The 27,678-nt window shown below is 51.4% G+C and overlaps 1 protein-coding gene and 2 long non-coding RNA genes across 4 annotated transcripts; 2 read left to right on the forward strand and 1 right to left on the reverse strand.

Moving 5' to 3' along the window:
- The first annotated feature begins 297 nt into the window (after positions 1 to 297).
- LOC114214474 (uncharacterized) lies at positions 298 to 19,201 on the forward strand. The gene is made up of 7 exons (XR_003610425.2): positions 298 to 1,123; positions 1,592 to 1,866; positions 2,684 to 2,893; positions 6,806 to 8,261; positions 13,709 to 13,798; positions 14,077 to 15,864; positions 17,892 to 19,201. It is a non-coding gene; the product is annotated as an uncharacterized LOC114214474 (long non-coding RNA).
- AGFG2 (ArfGAP with FG repeats 2) lies at positions 3,169 to 25,680 on the reverse strand. Of its 2 annotated transcripts, XM_028110140.2 has the most exons (13): positions 25,319 to 25,680; positions 16,871 to 16,964; positions 15,731 to 15,846; positions 14,476 to 14,629; positions 13,720 to 13,885; positions 12,891 to 13,016; positions 12,134 to 12,166; positions 7,120 to 7,240; positions 6,866 to 6,948; positions 6,600 to 6,683; positions 5,143 to 5,271; positions 4,682 to 4,767; positions 3,169 to 4,374 (listed from the first exon to the last, which is right to left on the reverse strand). In XM_028110140.2, exons 1-13 carry the CDS (start codon positions 25,537 to 25,539, stop codon positions 4,315 to 4,317), a joined length of 1,473 nt encoding a protein of 490 aa, XP_027965941.1. In that variant the 5' UTR covers positions 25,540 to 25,680; the 3' UTR covers positions 3,169 to 4,314. The 2 variants fall into 2 exon arrangements, with proteins under 2 accessions (XP_027965941.1, XP_027965943.1); XM_028110142.2 differs by lacking the exon at positions 12,134 to 12,166.
- Positions 25,255 to 26,483, forward strand: LOC114214476 (uncharacterized). Its single transcript, XR_003610428.2, has 3 exons — positions 25,255 to 25,719; positions 25,840 to 25,931; positions 26,426 to 26,483. It is a non-coding gene; the product is annotated as an uncharacterized LOC114214476 (long non-coding RNA).
- The last annotated feature ends 1,195 nt before the right edge of the window (positions 26,484 to 27,678 follow it).

Below are 27,678 nucleotides of genomic sequence, written 5' to 3' on the forward strand. Positions count from 1 at the left end.
GCCTCTTACATCCTAAGATTTTGAGATAGGTTTGGGATTCAGACATTTTACACCCCTCTTACACCACAGACTCCTGCTGGGGGGGATGGCACTGGTCACCGCACACTCTGCAAGACACACCAGGCGTTGACGCATGGGTGGGAGCCTTAGAGGACCTTGTGCTATCACTGTCGTGGCAAGTAAGAGCTAAAGCAGGGGGAGGGGGGCGAGGGTTGAGGAGGGGAAGTGGGCAACCGAGGACCGTGTTAAAGATGGCATATGGGGGCGGGGGAGGAGATATAACAAGAGTACTGAAGCCAGGGAAGCCTGTTCTCTGCCTCAGACCCGTCCAAAGGCCACGACAACCTGAGCTGGGAGGGCTGGCCTTCCCACCTACGCTTCTCCATTTCCCCAGGCCTGTGAGGAAGGGACTCTTCTGGAATACTGGGGAAGCCAGTGGTGCAGTGTGCGTGCAAGCTAGGGTCCTCGAACATCTTTTCAAGGATCATGTTGAGAGTGAGATGCATGGAACCAACCAGCATGGTGAGGATGGGCGTCTGGCTAGTAGGCAGGTGGTGCCCAGGGCCCCCACCAGGTGCATCTGGGTCAGCCGTAGCTTCCCAAAGTGTGGGGGAGGCGTCGGCAGCTCATGCGTGCCCCGGGGCTAGTGGCAGCCTCTGCTCCTGGTGGGTATTGGCCAGGGAGAGGCAGGTATGTGATAGGTCTATAAGCGGCCACCAAAACAGAAGTATGTTCAAGGCCACTGCCTCCAGTGTGGTCTCGACAGATGTACGGTGTGCAAAGGAGCGAGCAAGAGATCTGCAGGACCCTCCCCTTCCCACGCTTGGTGCTGCTCGGCTGTGCTCCTGGCCTGGAGCCTTCCTCTCCAGGTTTGATTTGAAGCTACCCACAGGAGGGGCTCTTCATCCTTACTCCTTCCCAATCCCCATCAACCAGGCCACCATGCAGCACCCCAATCCTCATGAAATCACGGCTGCCTCAGAGAGACCAGCTCCTGCCTCAGAGACCTTGTGTAACTGAACCCCGAAGAGCTGGGTATGGACGGAGCAGGAAGGAGCTGGGATCTGAGTACCTGGGCTCTGGGCAAGCAGCAGCGGCACAGTGGGCTGGCAATCAGCACCAGGTGATTAAGCGTGCCGGGTACCAGGAAAAAGCTGGAGCCAAACAACTGGCCTAATCAGTTGCCCTAGCAACAACGTTGCCCTTGGCCCTACCCAGATGAGATCTATTTTAGCCTGTTGCCCTGGTAACTCCAGCTGCTCCCCAGGGACAGGAAGTGGCAGAACCTCAGCTCTGCTGGGTGAGAACACCTCCCCCAACCCGAGGGGTCTCCCTGTGCATCCCTCTGTTGGGTGCAGGGTAGCCGTGGGATGGAATCTCCCCATTCTAAATCCCTATGGAAGAATCTTTTTACCAGTGACAGGAGCCTACGGGGAGGAGGCTGGGGTACTAAGGCTGTTCCTGTCAGCCCCTCCCTCCTCCATCTGGAGTTTTCCCCAATCTGTGGAGGGGGATGCAGGGACAGCCTCCATCTCTTTCCTTCACCAACGCCTCCCCCCCCCGCCCCCCCCCCCCCCGCCATGGCTCCCAGGCTCCAATGTGGAGGGAATGGAGTTCTTCATGGCCGTCCTGGGGACTGGCTCCTGCGTTGTCACCCACGGGGGGCAGGTGACCTGCTGAAGGCTGGGGCCAAGCCAGAGGACTCTCCATCTGCAGAGCATGGCCACAGCATTGGCCGCTTGGTCGGAAGCCCAGTGGGAGCCTGGGCGAGCTCCATACCGTGCCTGTGGCCCCACGGTTTGTCTGCAGCCGGGGTCGGATGTGTAACCACCGGACAGGGCCGTGCAACGACATGCTGGGGGCGAGGTAAGGGGAACACAGCCCAGTCATTTAAACATTTTCTAGGAGGCCAGGGATTTTCCCATTCTTTGCTGCTCGCCTGGATACCGGAGGCCCCATGGAGGCGGCCCTTGTGGCTGCTCCGTGCTGGGATTGGCAGCTGCGGTCCTCGCCTTGGCCTGTGCCCAGGGAACTCGGGTTTTCTGTCCTGGAGTTGGAGGCCGACCCAGCGTAACTTCTCTGATTGGTCATCCTGCCCTGGCCAGCAAGCTGGCGAGAGTCCAGGTTGGACAGAGTGCCCTGGGGTGCAGGGAGGGGGACCGCACCGAGCAGTAAGGAGATCCTTGGGAAACAGCTGGAGTGTGACTGAAACTCACAGCAAGGGCCCTTGCAATTTCACCTCCAAACCTCAGTGCTTTTGGTTACGGAAGGGAGTTGGGGGTGGCTGGGGAAAAATAAGAAAAGGCTCCTTCTCCTCCTACACAACAGGCCAGCCTCCTCCCCTTCCTGGTTCTAAGCAGAGAAAATGGGAAACACAGACAGGGACGGGGACAGAGAGGTAATCAAGTGTGACAGAGACAAATACAGGGAGAAGGGGATAGAACGTGAAAAACCCAGGGATGGTGGTCCACCCTAGGAGATCCACCAGGTGAAGGAAGGAGGGAAGGGGCTGGGAGCATGGAAACACAGACCCAAGACAGGATGGGTTCTGAGCCTTGCAAAGGTGGGGAGGCCACGCCTGGCTGGGCAAACAGCAGCAGCTAGAAATATTTCTAGAGAAGTCCTCAAGGTAAATAAAGTGATAATACAGTCCCCACCTCTCCTTGCTGTCCTGCTGTTAAAGGTCATTGGGCGGAAAGACCCAGAGAATCCCAGGAATGAACAGCTGAAGGGCCAGAGTCCCTGCGCAATGTGGAAAAGGGAGGAACGTCTCTTGATAGCAAGGCGGAACGCTGGGCCTCTCCTCTGCCACGGGAGGTGTTTAACCCACACTGGCCACCTTGTCACCACACAAACAGCCCGGACACCATGGCTGTTGACACAACATCCTCAGGTAAAAACAGTCTGGGGAGGGGCCAAGGATGCCCCGGCCTGGGAGCGGTCTACTCCTGTACTCAGGTCCCACCATCTCCATCTTGGAGTGTCACTGGCACCCCCCGGGGGAGTCACCCCCTCACTGCAGCCACCTAACTCCCACTGCACTGGCTCCCACTGCTAACATGGCCGGCAAGGAATTCCTGTCCTTGGCCAACAGCATCAGCATCTTCACTGACCCATCAGTCACGCTGGGGTCCCTGGAACTAACCCAAAGTGAGACCAGGAGAGCCATTTCCTTTTTCTTTCAAATGCAGTTCTTTTCCAACATTGCCTGCAACAGCTTTGGTGCAGAGATTTCGGGGGGTGGGGGAGGCACATGGGGAAAAAGAAAGGAAAAAAACCAGCCAATTGCACAAAGCCTTTCCCTGGAAAAGCCCAGGCTCTGGGGTGGTCAGGACTTGTGACTGCCCTCCCCACCACCCTCTGGAGCTCCGGCTTTGCTGGTCGAGGCACAGATGGGGATCCATTCCACTCCCCATGTGAAAGAGCTGTCTGGGAGCAGGAGAATGGCGGCATGTGTATATATATCTCTGTGTGCACGTGTGTGTGTATATATAATAGGCTATATTAGAAAATTCTCTATGTATAAATATAAAACACTGGTATCCAAACATGACACCACAGCAAACTAAAGTGCTTGACAGGAGTTGGGCATGTCTAAGTATGTAGGTAAAACTATTATTCATCCTGAGTACCCAGGATGAGGGAGGGAGCTGGGGAAGCAAAATCATGGAGGGCCTTCTGCCCTGGTAGGGGTGGGAAGAAAAGGGGGATGCTGGCCCAAGCGCCCCCCCAGCCCCTCCTCAGCCTTCTCAGCCTGTCTGATCACTGTCCCAGGTCAACACCATGCCTCAACTCCACCTTGACCCTAATTTTCCCACTGTGCTTCTGTCCACAAGGAGACCAGTGTTGGAAAATTGGGGATGGGGGAAGGCTTGCTCCCACAGGGGAATGTGGGTCAGTCTGTGCCCACAGCTTCCTCTGCCCACACTGTTGGGAGTGAAGGGACCACCAAGTATGCTGAGGGCAGGAGAGGAGGATTATTGTCATTATAATTAATAATTTGAGAAATCAAACATCATCACTCCTCTAGGCCACGCCCTGCCTTCTCTCCTCCTGGGCCTCCTGCCTGGGTAGGGGCTGGAGGGAGGATGGGAGGAAGCCTTGGGGGCAGCTGATCCAGGAAGCTGCCCTTTTATCTGCAAGCCCCAAGCAAAGCATTAGCATCTCCACCATCCCCAAAGAGCCCTTCCCTACAAAACAAAGCCCATTCTGGTCTCAGACCCACAGAAATGCCACAGGCAAATGGTCACCAGAGCTCCTGGGAGTAGAGGGGCCCCAGAGGGCAGGGAAGAGCCCCCCCCCCAGGACAAAGTGCTACAAGAATGGGTTGGTGGTTGGAGGTTTGGAGGCAAACGGGCTTGACGAGGATCCAGTCTGGAAAGAAACAACCACAAATTAGGGGATTAGGGGAGAAGAGCTGGAGGCCAGAGAAAAGATGCAGTCCAGGATTCCTTTCTCCCCCAGAATTCCTGTGCTGAGGGTTGTGGGAAAGTCAGTGGGCTGAGGCAAGTAGGGGGCGGGGGGGTGTGGGAGACAACGGGGCCCACTGACTAACCCACGCACCCTGCGTGGCCAAGGCAGGGCTTCACGAGGGAGGGGCACAGCTTCCGGCCCACATTGCCCCGTTCTCCTCGAAGGATTCTGTCCCCGACCCCCAGAGAGAGGCCATACCCGCACTCACCATGAAGGGGTTGGTAGAGGTCCCAGCTGGCTGGCTCAGTTGCCTCTGCCCCAACTTGGCTGATCCTAAGTCGCTGAAGGAAGAACCTGGAAGCAAGAGCAGAAACTCAGCTGACATAAGCCCTCCCCTCATGCTGATGCTGACCACTCCGCTGGGCCTCCCTGCAGGGCAGGGACCGCTCCATCCTACAGCGGCAGCAAGAACGGACCTTTCTAAAGTCGGGGATTAAAAAAAATAGTAATAAAAAAATAAAGTCGCGGAATAACGGTATGGAGCAGAGTCAGAGAACACAGGCGGGTCTGTGGCTTCTCTGCCCCCCCCCCTACTGGTCCAAAAGGGAACTAGCTCAGATGTCTGGCTCCCTAAGAGTCCTAATATTCATTGCCACCCCCCTGCATCCCCGCAGGCCCTGGGGGTGGGGAATGGGGGTAAGAAAGGAAGGTGTGGTCTGAATCCCTTACCATTCTGCTGCTGAGTCATCGAGGTCTGTGGGGGGAACAGTGGCGGTGGGAAGGTGCTGACAAAGGCCCTGGTGGGTGGCACTGTCTGGGGGAAGCCAGGCCCCGCACTGCTCATCCCAAAGCTGGGCCCTGTAGAACGAGGACATGAAGTTCAGGCGAGGTTCTGGAAGGCAAGCTGGAGAACGGTTCTTCCTAGATCTCTCCATGATAGGGACATGGGATAGAGTGTGACCCTAACCAGAGGTACCCAGTAAAAGTACCCTGAGTGAGCCTTGGAAGTCTTCAGCTTCCATGCAACCTAGCAAACCTGCCCTCTTCCTGTCCACGGTGGCCTGTGGCACGGAGGGCACAGCGGTGCCAAGCAGGGGCGTGGCCCAGAACTGGGGTCAGCTGCCTGCTTCTATTAACCTGCACCAATGAAAGCAAAGTACTGGCCCTCTATGTATGTGCCTCAGTGGTCTCATCTCTAAAAGTGGGCCGGGCCCCTTTCCTAGGGCTGCTGGGCAAAGCAAATAAGGGCTGCAAGCTCTCAGCAGTGGAGTTTGCCACACCGGTCAGCGGTCAGTGGTGCTAGCTGCTACCAGTCTCTCCTTCCGGCCTCAAGGTTTTTAAGAACAACAACAACAACAAAGGCAGGGGTGGGGGCGGAGGAGAGCATGCCTCTGAAGAGAGAAGAGCTGAGGCTGCGGAGGAACAGGGAGCGAGGAGATCACAACACTCCGGCTGATGAGAGCAGGGACCAGGGGCAAGGCTGCAGGTGGGACACAGAAGGGGGGTGCGCACTGCCAAGGGGCAGGAAGGGAGAGTCACTGCCACGTCAGCCGCAGAATCGGCTCGGGTCGGTAGTAGCCTGCTTTTCGTAATTCTGAAATTCTGATTCTGGGACTTGGGTGCTTCTACTCTTTGCCCACTAGGCAGCCCGGAAATTCAACCTGGTCTGGCCCGGTGAAGAGAGGACTGAGGCTGTCTGCCACTCCTCCTGACAGAGACAGAGAGAGAGAGAGAGAGAGAGAGAGAGAGAGAGAGAGAGAGAGAGAGAGAGTGTGTGTGTGTGTGAGAGAGAGAGAGAGAGAGTGTGTGTGTGTGAGAGAGAGAGAGAGAGAGTGTGTGTGTGAGAGAGAGAGAGAGAGAGAGAGAGAGTGTGTGTGTGTGTGTGAGAGAGAGAGAGAGTGTGTGTGTGAGAGAGAGAGAGAGAGAGTGTGTGTGTGTGTGTGAGAGAGAGAGAGTGTGTGTGTGTGAGAGAGAGAGAGAGACATGGAGAGAGACAGAGAGAGAGAGAGAGAGAGAGACATGGAGAGAGACAGAGAGAGAGAGAGAGAGAGAGAGAGAGAGTGTGTGTGTGTGAGAGAGAGACATGGAGAGAGACAGAGGGACAGAGAGAAGGGAAAGAGAGAGGGAGGCAGAGGGAATTTGCGCCCTGGAGAGAGTTAAGGCCAGGGCAGAGTCTGGAGGCTTACCTGTGGCCAGGCCATTGGGCTGGAACGGGTTGGTGGAAGGCAGCTGAGGGTGGGCGGCAGGAACTGTGAAAGGGTTGGTGAAAGCTGCTCAGGGTGGAATGGGGTAGAGGCGGGAGAAAGAGAGGGTTACTCTTTTCTCATCTGGTTAATACTCGGATGACAGCATTCCTCTCAACCTTGCTCCTTCTCCCCTCCCCTCCCTGCAGAGTCCCCAGGTTCCTCTTGGCCTTGGATCTCCTCCCTGGGTCTCCACAGGCAAGACTCACCTCCAAAGGCAAGCCCCGTGCTGCCGCCTCCACCAGCTGTGGCCGACTGGAGCGTGGGGACCTGGCCGGCCACCCCGAAGATGCTGTGATGTGGGAAGAGAAGTCAGCATGCAGGGCAACCGGGATCAAGCGGAGAAGCAATGCAAGGGACCAGGGGACGGCAAACCTTGTCCTGCCCGACAGGAGGAGCCGAGCAGGCTGGGAAAAGCAAGGCTCTGCGGCCCCAAGGCAGATTCCCGGACGTCTGCACGTACCTGCTAGGGATACCTCCAGGTGATGCTCCGGGCGCCAGGAGGCTACCCATATCTGCGACGCTGTTGGGCTGACTGGCAGGTGCGAGAGGAGAGGCCGCAAATGGAGTCACCTGGCTGCTCCCTGGGCAGTCACAGGAAACAGAACAGGGAGTGCTGGGGTGAGGCAGTGGGGAAGGGGTAGAAGAAGAGATGGAGGTGGGGGGGGCAGGGGAGACGGAGCAGAGTGATGGCATGAGTGTACCCACTGGGTTCTCTGAGCCCATTTCCCCCTGGGTCGTCCGGTTCCGAGGGCCTTGACTCCCGCCAAGAATTCTAGGTAACATGATACTCAGCCTTTGTCAATCTCCTTAGCGCTCAAAGCTGCTGCTGCTGAGAGAAAGCAGCCTGCCCTGGCGTCGGGTCAGTGTCCCTCCTGCTCTAGTCTGACAGTTCCCATTTTTTCCTCAAGATGTGGAAATGTCTGTCCTTTCCTCAAACCAGCATTTCCATTTATGGATAAATCCTAGGAAGGGGCAGGTAGAGGGAATGGAGGAGGGCAGAAAGGCCCAGACACTCGGGAGCCTCTTATGGAAGGTGGAGCCCACACCGGGGCACGGATAGCTCAGTTCCCACTCCCACCGGAGCTGCCCCCTCTCGGGAGGCCACCCTAAGCCAGGAGCTTAGATCAGGATTCCTCTGCCCTCTCTGGTCATCACATCTCAAAAGAAAAAGCCCAGAGGGCGAGCCCATGTGGGAGGTGTACGAAACAGCCTGAGCAGCAAGTCCAGGAAATCCCTGTCCTTTGGAGAAAGCTTCTTTATCTGCGTGTCTCAGCCTCATCTCTATGGTGGGATCCAGTCAACCACTCTGGGCTGTTGTGAGGGTAAAATGAAGCTACAAACGGAAAAGGCTTGATTTTTATGAGTGCTGGAAGACTCATACCGAAGGGAAACACACTTTGCCTGGTGTCTGCCACATGCCAGTGCTCAGAAATTGTTTGCTGAATGACTATGTGAGAGGAAGAGTGAGAAGGACTGGACTCCAGTCAGGGCCCTCCCCCCGCTACTGCTGTGACCTGCGCAAACCATCTTACTCTCCTGGGCCCATATTTTTGCTTGCCCTCTCATAGGCTGGCTGTACAACACCGCCCCACCTCGGCTGAGGTAAGTATTTTCAATTAAGTATTCTGCAGTCTGTAAAGCGTGCATAAATGTGAGCTATCATCATAGCCTATGATATAAGAAACTACTTCCGGGGTCAGAGAAACAAGACAAGGTCTCGAAGGAAAGGTGATGGTTGGCTCAGGTGGTAAACATAAGTGAACGAGAGCCTCGCCTGGACGCTCAGCTCCAGTCTTCCCACGTGCTCTGCCTTGTACAGGAGGCCCCACCCACGGTCCTGCCCACCCTTCGGGCTTTAACAGAACCTTCAGATGGGCCTGCCTTGGCCTCAGTCTGCATTAGAGCCTGGTTTTCCTCTCCTAACACCTTGTTCTTCGCCCTCGTGGCACTTGACATCCTTGTAGTGACATATTTTTGTTTTTCTATCAACTGTGTCCCCCTCTAGACCAACTCCCTTGCCGGGTTTCTCACAGATAATCAGTTGCAAATGTGCTAAACGTGACACATGCAGGATGATTCACAGCAGCGCTGTTTGTAGGCAAAAGGCTAAATATTCATCATTCGTTCTACATAGTCATCAACTGGGGATGGATTAAATAAATTATAGTATATACATAAGCAGGACTATTGTGCAGCCATAAAAAAACAATGAGGAAGCACTTCATGTGCTGATTAAAAAAAAAAAATCTAGCAATACTGTTCAGTTAGAACGTAAATCAACGTACAGAACGGTATGTCTATTATGCCATCAAGTGTGTTTAAAAAAAAAAAAAAGAGAGGGGCGCCTGGGGGGCTCAGTCAGTTAAGCGTCTGCCTTCGGCTCAGGTCATGATCCCAGGGTCCTGGGATCGAGCCCCGCATCGGGCTCCCTGCTCAGCGGGAAGCCTGCTTCTCCCTCTCCCGCTCCCCCTGCTTGTGTTCCCTTTCTCGCTGTCTCTCTCTCTGTCAAATAAATAAATAAAATCTTAAAAAAAAGAGAGAGAGAGACAAAGAGAAAGAAAATAGGATGATAAAAAAGTAAGTGAAGGCCACAGGCTCCTCTTCCCAGGGGCATGGCGATGGAGAGGCGGTAGGACAGCAGCTGAGCGGGGAGTTGGGGGGAGCTGCAGAAACATTTGGAGGCTGGATAACCTGAAGCCTGTTTGTGGGGAAGGGGGAATGTGGTGGCAGAGGTGGACAGAGTGGAGGGGAGACTCAGCTAAGAAAACTGATGGGAAAAACCCTGTAGAGAGAGAGTGGGAAGGATGAGCAGGTAACTGTCACAAGGGAAGAGACGATATCCCCCCCCCCCCGCCCAGAGATGAGAGGAAGAAGGGCAAGGAAAAGATAAAGACACAAGGCAAGGGACGAACGGCCAAGCCAGGCTGGTTCTCAAATCTGTGTTGCTCCCTGGTCCCCTCAAACTTCAGCCTGGTTTCTCCTAAGTTTGGGGCTTTTTTTCTGAAGATCCCAGAACGATCATTTGAAGCTTGATGCTCTTCCTTCCCTAAAGGGTAAGGCTGTATTTACCCAAAGCCCTTTGGTAGGGGGGATCTTCCCGGTGCTAGGCATCTCGGCTCGGACTTGGAGAAGCGGAGTCCAGCAGGGAAGGCAGGTGCCCAGGGCTGGCTGGGCTCCAAGGTTCCACGGGTGGGCTGCTTCCCGAGTGCCTGTGCTCGCCTTGGCCACCCTCCCTCTCAGCCCCTGGCCTTTCTACAGGAACAAGTGCCAGGCTACCACGCCATTGAGCACACTTGGTCTCTGTCCTCTCCACGCCCCAGGCGTCAGGAAGACTGGAAGCCAGCAGCCTAGTGTTGAATCTTCTGATTCTCAGGGGCCCCTGGCCTTTCCTGGGCTATGACTTGGGGTATGTGGAATTTCTGAGTGAACACAGCTCCCGTCCTCACTTAGGTCAGACTCTTCAGTCCTGCTCTGGGCCTTTCCGTCAGGTCAGGGAGCTCCCAGGCTGTGTGTCTCCTGGCGGACACTAGAGGGCAGAGCCCACCCTCGCCACAGCGGGGTCGACCCCCGCCCTTTCCACCCTTTCCGCCTTTCTCGGGGAACCTAGGAATACCTGCGCTCTTGTTGGTTTCTTCCGCACTTGCAGAGCCCCATTCCCTGTGGCTGGATTGGTATACATGCCTTCTAGCAGTTTCAGGGGAAACTGCAGTTTTAGAAACGTCCCCTCTCCAGGCTCCCCCTCAGAAATACAAAAATACAACCAGGCTTGTCAGAAAAGACACCCACCTCTCACCCAATTCTCCCTACTTCATCCCCAGTAGTTCTTTATGTCACACTCGGAGAACCACCCTCTCGTGATCCCGGTGCGGTGGGAAGTGAATGGGAGCTGCCATTCATCAGCCATTCGGGTTTGGCCAAGTCACTGGCCAAGCGGAGCTGGTTTTGTCAACTGCAAAATGGAGATCTTTCCTTCTTCATGGAGAGCATACGAGGATGCTCCTAGCAGTGGCATGAGCCTCACAAGGGCTGGTTGGCTCTGGCTGGCTACAGAGTCTGCTTTTGGAGATGACCAGACACTGGACAAAAGTTCAGCCCAGGTTCGGCCAAGGAGGGCTCCTGACACCTTCCTTCTCTCCTTTAAAGGTTGGCCCTTTAGGCAAGGGATTGTGACAAGCATGCATTTCTCTTTTATTGTTTTTTAGATTATTTGAGAGGGAGAGCGTGAGCACAAGTGAGGGGAGGAGCAGAAGGAGAGGGAAAAGCAGACTCCCTGCTGAGCAGGGAGCCCAACGGGTGGCCGGGACCATAACCTGAGCCCAAGGCAGACACTTAACTCACTGAGCCACCCAGGCCCCAACAGGCATGCATTTCTGACCGGACCAATTTATAACCGCCTTGTACAAGCGGCTTCCTTTCAAGCTCTCATTCTGTGGAGCACCTCCCTCTTGCTACACTGGATATTCCTGTGCCAACTTACATTCTTACTGATAGCATGCAAAAGGGCCAGTTTCCCCACACAGTACTGGCCATTACCAATCTTTAAAACTTTTGTGAATACAATGTGTGAAGTTATTATCTTACTCTTAATTTGTGTTTTCCCTGATTAGGTTGAGAACATTTTCATCATTTTTTTCTGGGTATTAGCTGCTTGTATCCATTGCCTGTTATCCTATTCTGTCTTATTTATAGGGGTTTTAAAAAAACACATGATGGCTATTAGCTTTTTGTCTGTTTTCCATATTGTAATTATCTTTTCCTTGTTTCAGGCCTTCAAGGACAATGAAACATTGTTATGGGGACATCTTTTGGGACACCTTTTATCATATAGAATGTGACCTAAGCAATTTCTATTTGTTAGAAATTGATATGGTGTCTCCTGGTCTGTGGTCAAATTATAAAAGCGTTCCGTGTTTGAAAATCCTGTCTTTTGATTACAAAGTTCTACTTAGATATATTAGGTCAAACTTGTTCAAGTGTTACTCAAATGGCCTCTTTTCCTCCTTATTTTTCTATCTACTTCATCTGCTGTTAATCTTGTGAGTCCAGTCTCACCCCCTCTCTGTTGCTGTTACATTTGCATTGTGCCTAACAGTTTTTGCTTTATGACTTTCAAGGCTACCCTGTCGGGTACTTGAAGTTGGTAACGTGAGAACTTTTTTGTGAATTTTAACTTTTTATCAGTATAAAATGTCCCTCCTTGTCCCGTTCAAAAAAAAGAAAAATAAAATAAAAAGGAAAGCACGCAGACAGTTTGCGGTGGCACAGTGGGAAGGCTGTGGGCCGAGCGAGAGTCGGGGAATCTGGGCTCTGGGCCGAGCTCTGCCATGCTGTGGGTTGCACGACAGGGAAACTGCCTAACTGTTGGGAGATGGCTACATTTGAAGGGTTCCTTCCAGACCTCAAAGCTCTTGGCTCAGAGGACCTGAGATAGGCTTCTACGTTGGGTGGGCTGTGGAGTCAGAAGAATAACTCACCAAAGCTGTAACTTCCAGTTAGCATCCGACTGGCTGGCAGTGAGGGTGGAGAAGGGGAAGGGTGTGGGGGGGGGGGAGGAAGAAAGAGAGAGCGTGTAAGTCACTGGCTTTCCCCAGACATCGGGTCTTTAGGGCACTCGGGCTGCCCTCCCATGTGTCCAGGACGGGCAAAGGTAGAGGACCAGCCCCAAGGCTGTGAAGACTTGATGTCTGGGGACTCAGGGAGGAACTAGATGCTTTACGGCAGCGGCCTTTAGGGTCTCCTTTTTGCGGGGGAGGTTGTCTCAATTGCTAAACAACACAACACTGAGTTTACAGTGTTCTGCTCTAACAGCGGTGAGTGAGGACTTCCAGAGACTATCTTGGACTCTGACCCAGCCCTCGCCCTTTGGGCAGTGCACAATACGGACCATCAGAGCACTCCAGAGGAAAGGTCACGTCCACTCTTGATTTTTCGAGGACTGGGGTCTCCCCAACTTGCCGGTCAGAGATCTCCTATGCACACCCTGCACAACTCCTGCTGCAATTGAGCTGTTTTCCTTCCATGACAAAATGGAGCAGGAGGCCGCCTCTTCCTGCCAAGAATCTCCTCAGACCCCTCTCTCCCTTTCCCGGGCCTGCTTCTCTTCCTTCTCTGTCTCCTTTGCCCAGCTCTCTAGGTTGGTGCAGATGTGAATGAAGGGCGATGTATGGACGTGGGAAACTGAACGCAGCTGGGAGAGAGAAGGGGAGCAGAAGAGAGCAGGGCAGACTTTACCTGTGGGTGTTGGCTGGGCCTGGAACGGGCCTTGGCCAGCTGGAGGAATGCTTCCAAATGCAGAGGAGCTGGGGCTACTGCCAAAGGCATCGAAGTTGGCAAATCCTCCATGGGAAGGTGTCTGGCCTACAGGTGGAGGGAATGCAAAGGTCAAATATATAAAATGGACATATAATTGATATAATATGCACTAATTCTGAAGGCCAAAGGCCACTGATGGGACACTGCCTTTCCACAGGGTCCTGTTCAGGGAGAGATGGCAGGGGCCTGGGCAGAAGGCCAGACACCCGCTGGGGGACAGGGAGTGTCAGAGGCCTCCAAGTTCACTCCCCACCATCTTTTATCCTTACTCCATGAGGAATTTGCATTTTTGCAAATGGGCCTACTTTGGGCTGAATCATGTGGGAAAAAAAAAAAAGTTGTTTTTGGTGGGGGAAGGGGCTTAAAAGGAAAAAAGGAAACTAGATACCATTTTATTCAACTGCTGATCTTTGGGAGGAGAGCAGGGGAAATGGAACACATGACAAGCCCCCACCCCCATTTTAACGGAAAAAGAAGGTAATAAAAAGGCAATTTCCAGTGTTCTGAAAGGAAGCGTGGATAGTCCCTGACTGTAATGTTTTCTGGTCAAATTTGCAGACATAATCCGGGCTGCTCTCATTTGACCCCAGCCCTTCCAACCTTGATGCTTCAGGATTAGCATCACATTCATTTGTGGGATGGGAGCTAGAGACGGCGGGGGGGTTGGAACTGGTCACCCCAAGGGCGTGAATGGCCTTCTGTCAGGGGTAATACATCGTGGAATGTTCTCCTCCCAGGTCCCACTTACCCCCAAAGGCTGGGAATGCAGCGAAAGCTGGTGCCACCTGGGGAGCGGCAAAGGGGTCTCCACCTATGTCGGCCAGCAGGTCAGTACTGGCTTTCTTGACTGAGGAGTGGGGAGGTGGCTGAGAGCTCCGGGGCTGGGACGTCCGAGGCTGAGACTGACTGACAGACTTGAGAGGAGAAGGCATGACATAGAGCACTTGGGAGTCCCAGACATGACCCGGCCCCTGCATGGCTCCCTAGGCTGCCCCCAGATAGGCAAGGGGAGAGAGAAGAGAGGGAGAAACTGCCCTCAACTGAGAGATTTCCTGGGCAGCAGCTGCCTGAGCCCCTCTCATATCTAACTTCTCTGTCTTCTCAGCACACCATCTCCCAGAAGCAGACATTTTAGAGCCCGTTGGTGAAAGTAACCCTGAGCTACAAGGGATATTGCCAAGAGCCCCCCGCTCCCGAGCTGTTACTTCCTCATCTTTCCCGGGTGCTAGAGGCAGTGTCCGGGCCCCTCCTGCGTTTCCTTGGAGCAATGTTCAGGTTTGAAGTCGATACTCCGACTTCCCTAAATACCACTTCCTGTTGGGTTCTTTTCTTCCAAAAAGATAGGAGGCCAAGGTGAGTCCAAGACATAGGTAACAGCAGGGCCGAGAACCAACTCACACCAGCCATACTGTCGTCTGCTAAGTACGGGGCGTTGGATTTAGGAAACTGACATCCCTGTCTCCCAAATCCCCAACTAGTCTCTAAGGGCAGGTCTGAGAGTTACCTGGCTAGAGGTGGAGGCAGCAGCTGAGAGAGACGGCACAGGATCCCCCAGAAGAGTCCGCAGGGGCTTCCCTTCCGGGACGGAGCCCTGGATGGGGGTGGAGGCACTGCCTTTGGTATAAGCGGGCCCCTTGACTTGGTCTGGGGGGACATACCTTTGAGAAAGAATAGTCAGGCTGAAAAGAGGGGGTAACACCGTGGGCTGTGCTCAGTGTAGGCACCTGGGAAGCACAGGTGACGGCAGTCCGGGTCCCTTGGACTTTGCCCACTGATTCTCTTTTTTGAACTAAAGGCAATTTTGTAACTCAGCAAAGCTCTGCCCATCTTGAGCATCCCCTTTACTGTCAGATGCTCGTTCTTTTCTGCGGGAATGTTCACGTCGCTCTGACTTGGGCCTGTTTTTCTCTCCTCTCTCCTTTCTCTGACATCAACCCATTTCAAGTAATAACCCGTCAATAATGCTGCTGGACAGGTGATCCTATTTTCCAACTTCCTTTTCCTTTTCTAGGTGTTTCTGCAGGTTTCTCCTTTTCAGTCCCACAGAAAGTTTCTGCCACCTCCTCTTCTAAGTGCTCACAGTCTATCCTGTCAGCTTCTGCGACTTCTGATAAAATGCCCTCCACTCCAGTGTATGTATGTGGTCCCTACTCCAGAAGTATTCTCTTTTTCTGAGGGACACCCCCAGGAAGGGCTCCAAAATGCTGTTTTGTCCACATCGATCTCCTTGCTGTCTGCATTCTCTTCTCCAGCCTAGAGCTACCCACCCCCCCAACATGCACACACCCCTGAGATCAAGCCATAGAAAGTGCCACCTGGGGAGAGAAAAGGCAAGGGAGAGCAGAGATGCTGTTCTCATCACCAGGAAAAGAGAACACACATAAATCGTGGAAAAACGATGGGTTAAAAGCACAGAGCTCTGGGACATGTGCTTCCAGCTGCCTGCCTCTCTGCATGTATCGGCCCAGCTGAGCTTTGACCTGCCCCACGCTCCCACAGGCCCAACCCCTCTCCAAGCAGTCTAATTTCTCTCCAAAAGAACGGCATCAAATCTGCAGGGTTAGTGACTGGGAGTAAGTCCTTTTGGTAGTTTTATAATTCTGAAGTCAGAATTGAGCCCTAACTGAATCTGGGTGGAATCCATTCAACCCAAGTCTGGCCTTTGAGAAAAGCCCCAATTCAAGTCTAGACACCGGACTGTCAGATGAAGCATTTTTTGGGACATGGGTCTCCGTAGCAATCTCTTTCCTCCTCCTTACCATCTCTTTTTCTCATATTTTTCCTGGAGAAACTCCTTCACTTTCTGAGGATCCCTGGAATCTGGTATTAAAGATGTCCGAGCATCAAAAAGACCCAGCCAAATCTTCCTGCAAACCTAAAGGAAGGGAATCAGGTAACAGAGGAGTTCAGACAGAAAGCATGGGATGGGAATGATACCACTTCCAGTTTATTTGTCAATACATATTTACTGAGCAGAGACACAGCTGAGGGTCTGGGTATACCTACAAAGCAGACACAATCCCTGGCTTCACAGAGTTGACCATCTAATGGGGAGGCCGTGCCTTAGGTAAGTAAAAGTAGATTTATAAGTACATATTATGAATCAACTTAGAAAAGAGAGGGCCATGAGAATTATGGGGAACTAAATCTCTATGGGGGTGGGGTCAGGGACAAGTGTAAGAGCTGTGTCTTCCAGAACACCCTCCAGAGGCCTTCCTTCATTGGCGCCCTCCAAGTAAGCCAATTCCTGCAAGCTAGGAGGACTGCTAACACCAAGGACAGCGTCCTTCCACCGCCCGCAGATTTAGCTGGGGAAGGGGTTTAACCCACGTTTGCGTGCATGGCATGGGCTTAATCCCACGGTGCTGAGGGTCGGGTGGGTAGAGCTGGCTCCAGGAGATTTTACTCCTGAGGCACCGGCCCAGTCAACTCTGAATGCTAGCATAGTCTCATTAAAAGCCTCCAGGGGCTGGGCGCCTGGGTGGCTCAGTCGTTAAGCGTCTGCCTTCGGCTCAGGTCATGGTCTCAGGGTCCTGGGATCGAGCCCTGCATCGGGCTCCCCGCTCAGTGGGAGGCCTGGGTATACCTACAAAGCAGACACAATCCCTGGCTTCACAGAGTTGACCATCTAATGGGACCCCTGCAGGAGTCACCCACTGCAGAGATTTTGCTCCTTCCCCTCATTCCTCTAACAAAGGCCTAGACAAACCACAATTTGTATAAATAAGATTCCGCAGATATACAAATATACATAAGACAAGATATGCTATATACTGAAAAAAATAAAAGAAACTCAACCAAAAAAGAAAGCTGTAGGGTTTTTCTGTAGTCTTGAGGCAAAGCTCCCCCGGCCAATAGGGCAACTACAGCCAGTAGCCATTCCATGGGTGGTGGCTCACCTCGTTTCCACGGGATTGCAGGAATACTACTTCAGGCTCAGTGAAAGTTGTCATGGAGATAGACTTGACGCGATGAGGGGGGTTCAGGCCTCTCCTGTGGGAGAGAAACAGGAAGAGAAGTACAAGGCAGTTAGCACCGCAGGTCTGTTTACGGGAGGAGGGGGAGGGAGAAAGGATAAAACAACACAAATTAAGCTCAGGTAGAATTCCCTGACTGAAGCTACTTCTTAATTCAAGGAGAGAAGGGAAGCGAGAATGTTTTGGAGGCTTTTTTTTTTTTTTTAAGATTTTATTTATTTATTTGAGAGAGAGACAGCGAGAAAGGGAACACAAGCAGGGGGAGTGGGAGAGGGAGAAGCAGGCCTCCCACTGAGCGGGGAGCCCGATGCAGGGCTCGATCCCAGGACCCTGAGACCATGACCTGAGCCGAAGGCAGACGCTTAACGACTGAGCCACCCAGGCGCCCAGCCCCTGGAGGCTTTTAATGAGACTCAAGAATGTGTCGTGTTCCCTGTCATTCTCGAGAGGAAGGCAGAGCCTGCCCATCCAGAAGCCTTCTTGCCCTTGCCTCAGTTCCGTGTTCAGCCTGCAGGCTGGGGGGTACTTCCGGGAACTCAAGAGATGTGCCCACTTGCCATTTCCTATTTTACCACTGTTTGACACCTGCCTGCCCCTCTTCGTCTCGACAGAAGGTGTGGTGGTAGGGATGGAGAGGGCCCCTCTCTTTCAGGAAGAGATCTCTGGGAAAAGAGATAATCCAGGTTTTCTCAGCTCTAGATCTTTTGAGGAAGCAGGAGGAAGTCAGGCTCAACAATGAATCTGAGATTGGCATGAGTCAGGAACATCTATCCTGACCAGCTGTGTGTTGTTAACTCTCTGGGAGTCTAGTTGTGCCCCCAGAAGCCCCGTGGAGATTACAGTAGACAAGAAGGCTTCCTTGCCCCCACTCAGCTGCTCTCTGGAGTGTTCTCACAAGGGAAACCTGGCGCTAAGCCAGGTTCCCCTTTCCTTTTCCCTTAAGTTTTACTCTGGTCTAGACCAACTGCACTCATCGGATGAAAACAAAACTGGCCAAACCACAACGAATAAACGAGCGCCTGGGACCAGCACGTGCAAGAGCGTATAGGCATATGCAGGAAAGACAGTCTCAGCTGATGAGGCTCTTCAGACTTTTATGCCCCTGAAAAAAAAATGGGCAAATCAAGATATGAAAATAAAAGTAACTCCAGAAGAAGAGGGTCCTGGTTGATGCCATCAGGAAAGCAAAGAAGGAAGGCGGAGATCACAGTTTACCAAATGGAAACCCTAGAGAAAATTCAGGCTCACAGGTGCACCCACAAAATGAAGGTGTCCCTGCGAGTCTAGAAGAACGGCAGTGTCGCGTTAGTGTACGTGCCCGTGCACGCCACGGCAGTGGGGGTGAGGGAGGGGGACAGGTGCCACAGCACAGCGTGAACAGTGAAGAGCGGCAGCCCCTTTAGATGACAAATGACCAATTGTGGGATTCTAACAAAGGACAGGACACCAAAGGCTACAATTGACGGCATTGTCAGCAATTCTGCCGCTAGCCTTTTAAGTAAAGGGTCTCCAAACACTCCTTTAAAAGACAGTATCAAAGACGACTGATGCCCCAAGGAAAGATTAGAGCAGTGAAATCCAAAAGCAAGGCTTTGTAACTACATGGCAAACAACAGCTCCTAAACCTGATCTGCCCTGAAGACTCTCTTCTAATCGCATTTCAGAGATATTCCAGTTTTCTCTCCTAAAGCCTCTCTTACTAATGGCCTTGTTTTGTTTTGAAGTCCAGACAGCCTTTTATATTCTTTCCCTAGATCTTGCTCACCTTAATCCCTAGGCCCTTCCCCCTCAAAAGGCCAGGCCTTCCGAGGTCTAGCCAGAGCCGACCTCTCCGTCTCTATGACCCCAGTCCTTATCTTCACCTCCCGCGAACAAATGGTTCCTTTACCAAAATACAAGGCATGATGGTAGGCACTTTGGGGGATACAACAGACAGTTGCTTATCACTCCGTATTATATATATCACTTGTCATGTAGGACCTAGTTCTTGATCACCCGGTGATTTCTTACAATGACCCCAGGAGCCTGGACAAAGATAATTGCCCGCACAGTTGGGTGCCATGTAGGCACACACAGAGCCGGATCAGGGAGAATGTGGCACCAGGATGCAGCAGTGGGGGAAGGAAGAGACATGGTCATGGCAAACGTAAAATGTATTATGTTGACACTAGAAAAACAGATTCAAAGTCTATCGTAAAAAGGGCATTGACATTTCCTGACGGGACAACCAGGAACTGTGAGCAAAGTGTAAACAAGGAGGTGTGCTTCCTCGTAGGGGGAGGGGGGGGGACTTGACCCACTCATCAGTCTAGAGGGGATGATTAGAACAACAGAACTTTCTACGGCTGGGCTTGGACTGGAGGGGTTTTTTTGGGGGAGGGGAGGGGGTGTGGAAGATAGGATGAAGGGAAAGCAGAGAAAACAAGTGATTTAGGTGCTTTGGGACAAATGAATCTGAGGGAACAGGATGTTTCCATAGCACAGTACAAAAAGCATTGCTCTGACCTTGATGTCTGTAGACTGGATTATGTATAACTAGAGCCACAGTTTGGGGGCAGGGAAAATTCTCTACAAGGCAACATTCTGCAGCCCAGGAAGAGGACCTAGTTACATGGCCTATGAGTCAGAGCGTTTTGTTTCTGAATCAGAGAGAGGCCATTGCTGGCTGACAGGAGCAATTTAGAAACAAGAGCCCCTCTCCTTCCAGTAGCTGAAATCTAATGGTCGAGGGGTACTGAGGCTAGCTGGGGACATAGCAGGGTCATGCGAGGGGCCAGATCTGAGTTACTGGCCTGGAATCAAACAAACCCAAGTCTCCAAGCTGCACCCAGTCTCCCCAACACGACTCGCAGGTTCTCCCCCAAAGAAGTGAGAGCTAGAAGGAGACACTGCCCTTAGGTTATCACAGCAAATGTTATTTCTAACCAGGAGGTGCTGGGGAAACGCAGAGAGATAAATGTATTTGCCCAGAATAGGGCAAGTGTTTCCAACTGAAAGCAAGTTCATTACTAGGACTCGGGCCTCAGCCCAAGTCGGGAGGGGTTCCGACTTCGGTTTCTGTTTCCAGGAGCACCTGACTGGCATTTGAAGTACTCTGCATCCCTCTTGGAAGTGCCCTGAATTACTGGCAGTGCAGCGACCTGCAGGGCCCCTAAAGCCCGCCCAATTCACTCTCCCTGCCTCTCTCCCCCCTGCCTTTGATGCTATCAAGTGTAGGACTATTTTTACAAATACCACACCTTTTGTTTTTCTGTGGTCATCACCCTCACAACGGCCCATATTTTGCTTCTATCTTGCTTCATGAAAGTCTCAAACCTGCTCAGCGGCTCAGATAAGAAAGTTGTCAGGTCAACAATGGAAAAAAACAGTTTTACCCGGCACCCAAGTTCTTTCCTTTGTGCCAAACTTGGACTTGGGAATTCCTGACTTCTGAATATTTCGTGTTCGGATTCATACCCCCCACGTGGGGTTTCTTTGCTCCTGGGATTCCAGTCCTCTGCCTTTGAGTGGGGTTCAGCTAAGTAAGCCACGTTGGCTCTTATCTTGGATCCAAACATCACCAAAATAGTCCCTATTAGAGACTCTTTCTAGTCCCTAATAGGAGAGCTCACCGCTTACCCTGCTCGAGGCTCAATTTCACTAAATTTAGTGAAACAAGAGCCCCTTGTTTTTAATTTTCTTCCTCATCGATAATCCCTGCTTCAACCCATTTCCTGTAGTTCTTCCTTAGTGACAATGATAAACTGCTGTCCTCTGCCTTCCTCTTCAGGCTCATTCTCAATCCTTTTACATTTTTTCCCCTTCTTCTCATGTCTTTGGATAAAAGGTGAGGTGGGAGGGGACGGAGGGCCGAGACTAACATAGGGCCAAGGGACACATCTACTTCTCTAACCCAGACAGATGGAAGAGTACTGAATTACTGAACAACACACTATGCCTTTTCTCCCATGGAGATAAAAGTGCTTAATGAGGAACCGCTACGAGCAAAGCCAGATGGGGAAACTAAGGCACCGGGAGGTTAGGAACTTGTCACAAAGAAAGAGCTGTCAAGCACATCTCCTGGCACCCAGCCCAGAGCTCTGTCCACCCGAATCCTGACTTAATCCCACTATTGGAATAAAGTTGTGCAGAAGTAGAGGAGACAAGTATCTATTACTGAGTCCCAAAGGACAATGGATTAAAGATGGACCCAAACAGGGCGCCTGGGTGGCTCAGATGGTTAAGCGTCTGCCTTCAGCTCAGGTCATGATCCCAGGGTCCTGGGATCGAGTCCCACGTCGGGCTCCCTGCCTCTTGGGAGCCTGCTTCTCCCTCTGCCTCTCTCTCTCTCTCTCTCTCTCTGTCTTTCATGAATAAATAAATAAAATCTTAAAAAAAAAAAAAAAAAGATGGACCCAAACAGCCAGGTTAGGGAAGCATGCCACAGACTTTACTGAAAAAACAACAAACAAAAAACACCAAAAACTGGGTGTCAAAGACAGTGCCCATCCCTGATGTCAACGACATTTCAGGCCTCAAGATCTATTTTCTTACTAAAGAAACTTGGTTTATCCATTGAGGCATCCAGGCAAACCAGAAGAAGAAAAAACACTGAAGGCACTGCTTTGGAAAAAGCACTTTTTAGCAGCAATCTTTACCCTGCCCTAGCTTTGCTCTCTAGTAGAAGAGTCAGACACAACCAAACAGGCGGATATATATGCTGGGGAAATGAAAAGGACCTATATCCGGGTTAAGGAAACTAGGTATTGGACGAAAACCAAATGAATAAAACTAGGTCAAATTTGGGACCTACAATTGTGGCAGCATGTATATAAATTTAGAAACAGCCAAAACTAGCAGCTTCTCTCTCAGTCCCTCACACCAACGCTGTGGTTTTCTGCTAGAGCTGAGAAAATATTTCTCATGAAAAAAGAAAATGAGAATGAGCTCTCACATGTAGTGATGAACCCATAGTCACACGCACCCACCAGTATTAAAATTGAAAATTTTCTCCAGATCTTGGGAAATTCAACTTTGGCTACAACAGTCAACTTTGCAGTATCAGCCTGTGCAGCCAGCTGGGAACTCTGGTAATTGTGCTCACTGCCCCCAGAACACCCCACTCCCGAGAGGTGGACATATTTGTAACATCCTCAGCAGAAAGCTGGCTTTCAAAATAAAGCCAGTCTCGCTGTCTCCTTTCTCTGGCTATGGTGCTAAGTGTGGTACTTGAATTCTTGCCCCCCTCAATACCCTCATCCTTTTTTTTTTTAAGATAGATTTTTTTTTATTTTTAAGGATTTTATTTATTTATTTGACAGAGGGAGATAGCGAGAGCAGGAGCATAAGCAGGGGGAGCAGCAAGCAGAGGGAGAAGCAGGCTTCCCACTGAGCAGAGAGCCCGATGCGGGGCTCGATCACCCTGAGATCATGACCTGAGCCGAAGGCAGACGCTTAACTGACTGAGCCACCCAGGCGCCCCACGTCTTTTTTTTTTTTTTTAAGGTTTTATTTATTGATTTGAGAGAGAGAGCACAAGCAGGGGGGAACGGCAGAGGGAGAGGGAGAAGCAGGCTCCCTGATGAAGCAGGGAGCCCAACACGGGGTTCGGTCCCAGGACTCAGGGATCATAACTGAGCCAAAGGCAGATGCTTAACTGACTGAGCCACCCAGGCGCCCCAATACCCTCGTCCTTTAAACAAAGAATATTTCTTCTTTTCATCATCATACCTCAACATGAGTTCCCATCACTCTCCAGCCCATGCTAAGCTTTATTTTACTTCTCAGCACTTATAATCACCGGCAATTATATATTTAATGATTGATTTAAGGTCCATGGCTTCCACTATGGTGTAAGCTACATGCAGATGGGTACAATTTTGTGCACTGCCATATCTCCAGTGCCTAAGACCGTGTCTGGAGCTTGAGAGACACTCAATAAATATATGTTGACAGATTGACTGAATGAAAGTAGAGCCTCTTGGCCTACCGTGATTTTCACTTCCCAGTACCACGAAATCCTAATCTGTGGGCAATCAACCATGCGGATTTAAGATGTTACTTGGTCCATGTGTCACCCTGAGCCATGCCCCTCCATTGCCTGCTGAACTGTGTGTGCTCCCCCTTTACTCTGCAGCCAGCAGTAAGCCACCCTCACCTCACACCCTCTGTTTACGGCCCACCCGCCGGCTCCCAGACTTTCCCAAGGTCCATCAGAGGACACAGGCAATACTTTGTGAAGACCCTTTTGTAAGGTTCCTATGCCTTGCCCTACTTAGCTCATGCTAATTAGAACTTCAATTAGCACATGAGAAGTACCACCAGAATTTAGGCAGACAAACACAGCCAGGGAAACTACAGCTTTCTTCTAGAGTTTCCTCTGGTATTTCTCTCCTTATAATGTCAACATGCCTTCAGTTCAGCTTCATTTAGTGGCCCGGCCTTTTGATCCTTCACTAAAGACCAACAATAATGAGCATGGGGAAAAAGTGGTCAAGTTCTGTAAACTGTGCCCTGATATTTAAGGAGTTAACTGTTCTAGCAAAAGAAATCAGGTTTTTAATGTGTGCCAGATCCCTTGACCCTCCTTTTGTCCTGATTGAGGGATATTCATTATAGAAGGGAAATGTTATCTATGGGATACTTCAAACCAAGATCTATAAAATAATAATAATAGTGTCAGCCCTCCCATTTAGTCAGTGTTTTATCTTTTGTGCTGTGCAGCTAACCATGGGGATGAATTAACACTGTTTCCAAGCATTTTCTTCCTAGGACCTAGACTGATACGCCATCAATTTTATCCCCCTGCTCCCAGACTCTGGGAGCAATAATCAGATTTTCCTCGTCATAACAGGATCCTCAGGAATCTGTTCTTTCTCTTTCTGCTATAAACAGTCCTAAACTTTGCTCCTTTTCTCCTCAGAGTATTTGTCCCAGTCTCAGTTCTACCCTTTTGCTTTATTTAAGTCTCTACCTTTTGACACATTCCTGTTTGGGTTCTAATCATTGTCCCAAGAGCCATAATAGCTTTTACTTGGGCCGAAGTCGTAACACACAAGTGAGGTTGATCAGAACACAAGACGTTTGGCAAAGGAGGTAAAAATCTCGTAGAGAGATAATCCTACACTGTATCTTAGGAGACCTGGATCTTCATTTCTGGTCTGACGTGATCATAACTAATATCCAATAACAAATGCTGAAAATAGCAAACCCCATATGGCACTGGTAAACCTCTCTTTGCTTCTGTTCTCCCATCTGTCATGTAAGAACAATACTGCTCCCTCCTTGGCTCCTAAAGGTGTAAGAAGAAACAAGGAAAGCACCTCTTGTTAAATACAAAACCAACCAACCAGACAAACCAACATGTTAAAACAATACTGAAGTCAAAATAAAATCTCTTGATGAACTTATACAGAATAGAGATACAGGGTTGGTAGCGAATGTTAATCAGGCATCTAACCAAATAATTCCCTACAGGGAAAAAGAACCTTACTCTATCACCAGAAATCTGGCCTAGAACTGTGGCTCTAAATTAGCTCAGGCATGACCAAATACAGTGCCAGTGCCAAGTGTAGCATTGCAGATTATACAACAAAACTCCCCCAAATCTAGAAAGAGCTGCCAGATGCTACTACCAGGACCAAGCCATGGCAACAAGAAGCTTAAAGGTGTAAACTATTACACTTAAGGATGGCTCATCCAGATCCCCAAACCTTTGGAAAAGTTAAGCTCTCTAACACGGTAACCCATCAGCTCTCATCTCTTAAGATTTGTAAGAAATCTACCTCTGGGTTACACTCCAAAGCCCTGCAACATTAGGACCTGCACCCGAACGCTGGAACAGGGCTCCTTACCTGTCACAATCTCTATGCTGTCAGCCTGGGTTAACTTACCTATTTTAAATTGGTTTCTCTATGTCACACTCTAGGATGGGCACAAGCCAGAAGAAGTACACCTTCATCTAGAGCCCAGTTTACTCTACCCCTTTCCTATTTGCCCCTCAGCTACATACAGTTCCCTTTCAAGGTATGTGTCATTCTCCGGCCCTTTAAATCTTAACCCCCACCCCGTTCCCTTCAACTCTCCCCCACTTTCGGTTCGGTTCGTTTTGCCTCCCTTCCCTTCGGGAGTTTCTCCCTTCTTCCCCGGTGCCCTTCCTTTCCCCTGCAACGCGACTCCAATCGCGTCTTGTCTCCTCTGCCAAATTCCCTTCCCCATGACGGCTCTGCAGCAGACGACCCTGTCAGCGCATCAGGGGCGTCCCCAGGCCTCCCCGCCGCCCCTACCTCGGCTCCGTTCCCTTCGCCCCGGATCCCCGCTGTCCCCAACGCCGATACTCCGCAGCCCCTTCCCGGTCCTCCCCCGTCTCCTACCCCGCGCCAGTCCACTCACAGGAGGCCGGAGCAGGTGGTGCAGACGAAGCTGCCCACGGTGATATCCACGTAGGTGACCCCGCGCTGGGCGCACTCGAAGCAGTGGCGGTTCCCCGCCTGGCTGCAGCCGCCCAGCTCCCGCACCCGGCGACACCACACCTCCGAGGCCGCCTCCGCCTCCGCCTTGCCCCCGCTGACCCCGCCACCCGGGCCTGGACCCTTCTTCGCCGCCATCACCATGGTTGCCCGCTCCCTCGGACCTCCTCCCCGCAAGTCAGCAATTGTCCCTTCAACCACAGCCGCCTTCCCGCCTCCTCTGCCTCCTCCGCACGCCGGGCTCCCCTGACAGAAGCTAGGAAGCCGGCGACGTCCGCGAGAGACTCCTCAACCCCTTGCCTTGCCTATTCTGCACGCTGATTGGTTAGTCTCCTCCCACCTCCCCACTCTGATTGGCTCGACATTGGACGGCCTTGGGTTGCGGGAGCCGCCAATGCCACGCCCCACCGCCTTCACCCTCAGGCCTCTCCCATTGGCCCGCAGAGACACTGCCGCGAGAACTGTGCGTGCCCTCTCCCTGTCACCGCCCCCTCTCGCCACTGCCTCCATGGCGGCCCGCCTCCCAGATTCGATTGGTGAGTCCTCGGAACACGGGCTCCGACGCTAACTCTGATTGGCTGTCTGGGCTGCAAAGTTAGCGCGCGAGAAAGAGTAGGTGTCTCGCGCGTGCGCAGCCCTTGTCCTCCTGAATGATGACGTTAATTCCCGCCAAATTTCAAAGGCCCAGTCTTCGCTAGACTGTGCAGAGAGGTACGAAAAGCAGAAGAGAAGTGGCCACAGGAGGGACGGGGCGGGGGGAAGAGGGAAAGAAGGGAGCTCTCAGAGGAAGGGAGGAAGGAGAGGGAGTGCTTTATAAATGCTATTTCGTTTACTCCTACCCTATGCCACAGGAAATTTCATTCTACAGAGAGTTTAGGTTATACGACTTGTGGTAGGTCACACCACGAGTACATGGCTCAGCCAGGATTCTGATGTGGGTCGTCTGACTTTAGAAACCCTGCTTTTAACCACCACACTATCCGTGGAATAGTATTTGACAAACACGTGTTGAATTTCTAATTGGTTTCAGGCACTGTTCTAGAGAGGGGAAGTCCAGCAGTAAACCAAACAGTCAAAAAGTCCTATCCTCGGGGCGCCTGGGTGGCTCAGTCGTTAAGCGTCTGCCTTCGGCTCAGGTCATGATCCCAGGGTCCTGGGATCGAGCCCCACATCGGGCTCCCTGCTCCGCGGGAAGCCTGCTTCTCCCTCTCCCACTCCCCCTGCTTGTGTTCCCTCTCTCGCTGTGTCTCTCTCTGTCAAATGAATAAATAAAATCTTTAAAAAAAAAAAGTCCTATCCTCGTGGAGCTTACAAGCTAGGAGGGGGAGGCAGACGATAAAAGAGAGAATCATCAGTTAGTGATAAGTCCTACGCAGAGAATTAAAATAAGGTATTGTAAAGGAGAGTGACTTGTTGGGTATTTCAGATTGGTCAGGGTAACCATCTCTAATGAGGTCTCTCAGTGATATTTAAGGTGAGACCTGAATAACTAAAAGGAGTCAGCCGTGAGAAGATCTGAGGAGGAGCAACCCAAACGGAGGGAAAAGCAAGTGCAAAGTCCCTAGAGCATGAAGAAACTTGGTGTTTTGAAGCAGCAAAAAAGAAAGCCAGAGTGACTGGAGCATGGTGAGTGAGGGGAGAATGGAGGGGATTGTACTGGAGTGGGAACCGATCGTGTAGAACCTTCCAGGCTTTCGTAAGGAGTTTGGGTTTTCTTCTAAGTGTGATGGAAAGCTGTATTAGTTAGAATTAGGTCCTACTATGACAGAAAACCTCAAGTAATTGGGGCTTAAACAAAATGAAGTTTATTTCTCTCTCATGTAAAAATCTAGGTAGGCGTTTCAGGGCTGGTGGGTTTCCCCACTATCTCAGGGAACCAGGCTCCTTCTATCTTGTTGCTCACAGGGCATTACCTCCGCTCCCAAGTTCACCTTGTGATCTATTCCAGCTTCAGCCATCATGCCTGTTACAGCAGCAGGAGGAGCCTGCTCTTTTTAAAGACATGCCAGGAGACTGCACACAACCTCATTGGCTCTCTCTGGTCAGAACTCAGTCACATGACCACACCTAAGTGCAAGGAGGGACTCTGGAAAATGTGTTCTTTATTTTGGGCTTCTGTGTGCTCACCTAAACTTCAGAGGTTCTGTCGTTGAGGCAGAAGGAAAGAAAGGACATAAAGGTAAAACTACAGTCTCTGCCACAGAAGTCATTGGAAGAATTGTAGCAGGGGCAAGGCATGATCTCTGATTTTCGGTTCTGAAAAACAAATTATTCTGTCTGCTA

The sequence above is a fragment of the Eumetopias jubatus genome, unplaced genomic scaffold, assembly GCF_037043125.1.
Source record: "Eumetopias jubatus isolate StellerSeaLion01/CBP00866 unplaced genomic scaffold, mEumJub1_p1.0 scaffold_12, whole genome shotgun sequence".
Classification (NCBI taxonomy): Eukaryota; Metazoa; Chordata; class Mammalia; order Carnivora; family Otariidae; genus Eumetopias; species Eumetopias jubatus.

What these genes read in the sequence shown, in the direction of transcription:
- AGFG2 (XM_028110140.2), bottom strand. Translation starts at nt 25,539, where the DNA reads ATGGTGATGGCGGCGAAGAAGGGTCCAGGCCCGGGTGGCGGGGTCAGC. An exon ending in CTGCCTCCACCTCTAGCCAG is followed by an intron (nt 13,886 to 14,475) that starts GTAACTCTCAGA and finishes TCTCCTCTCAAG; the next exon opens with TCTGTCAGTCAGTCTCAGCC. An exon ending in GCCCAATGGCCTGGCCACAG is followed by an intron (nt 5,272 to 6,599) that starts GTAAGCCTCCAG and finishes CTCGTTCTACAG; the next exon opens with GGCCCAGCTTTGGGATGAGC.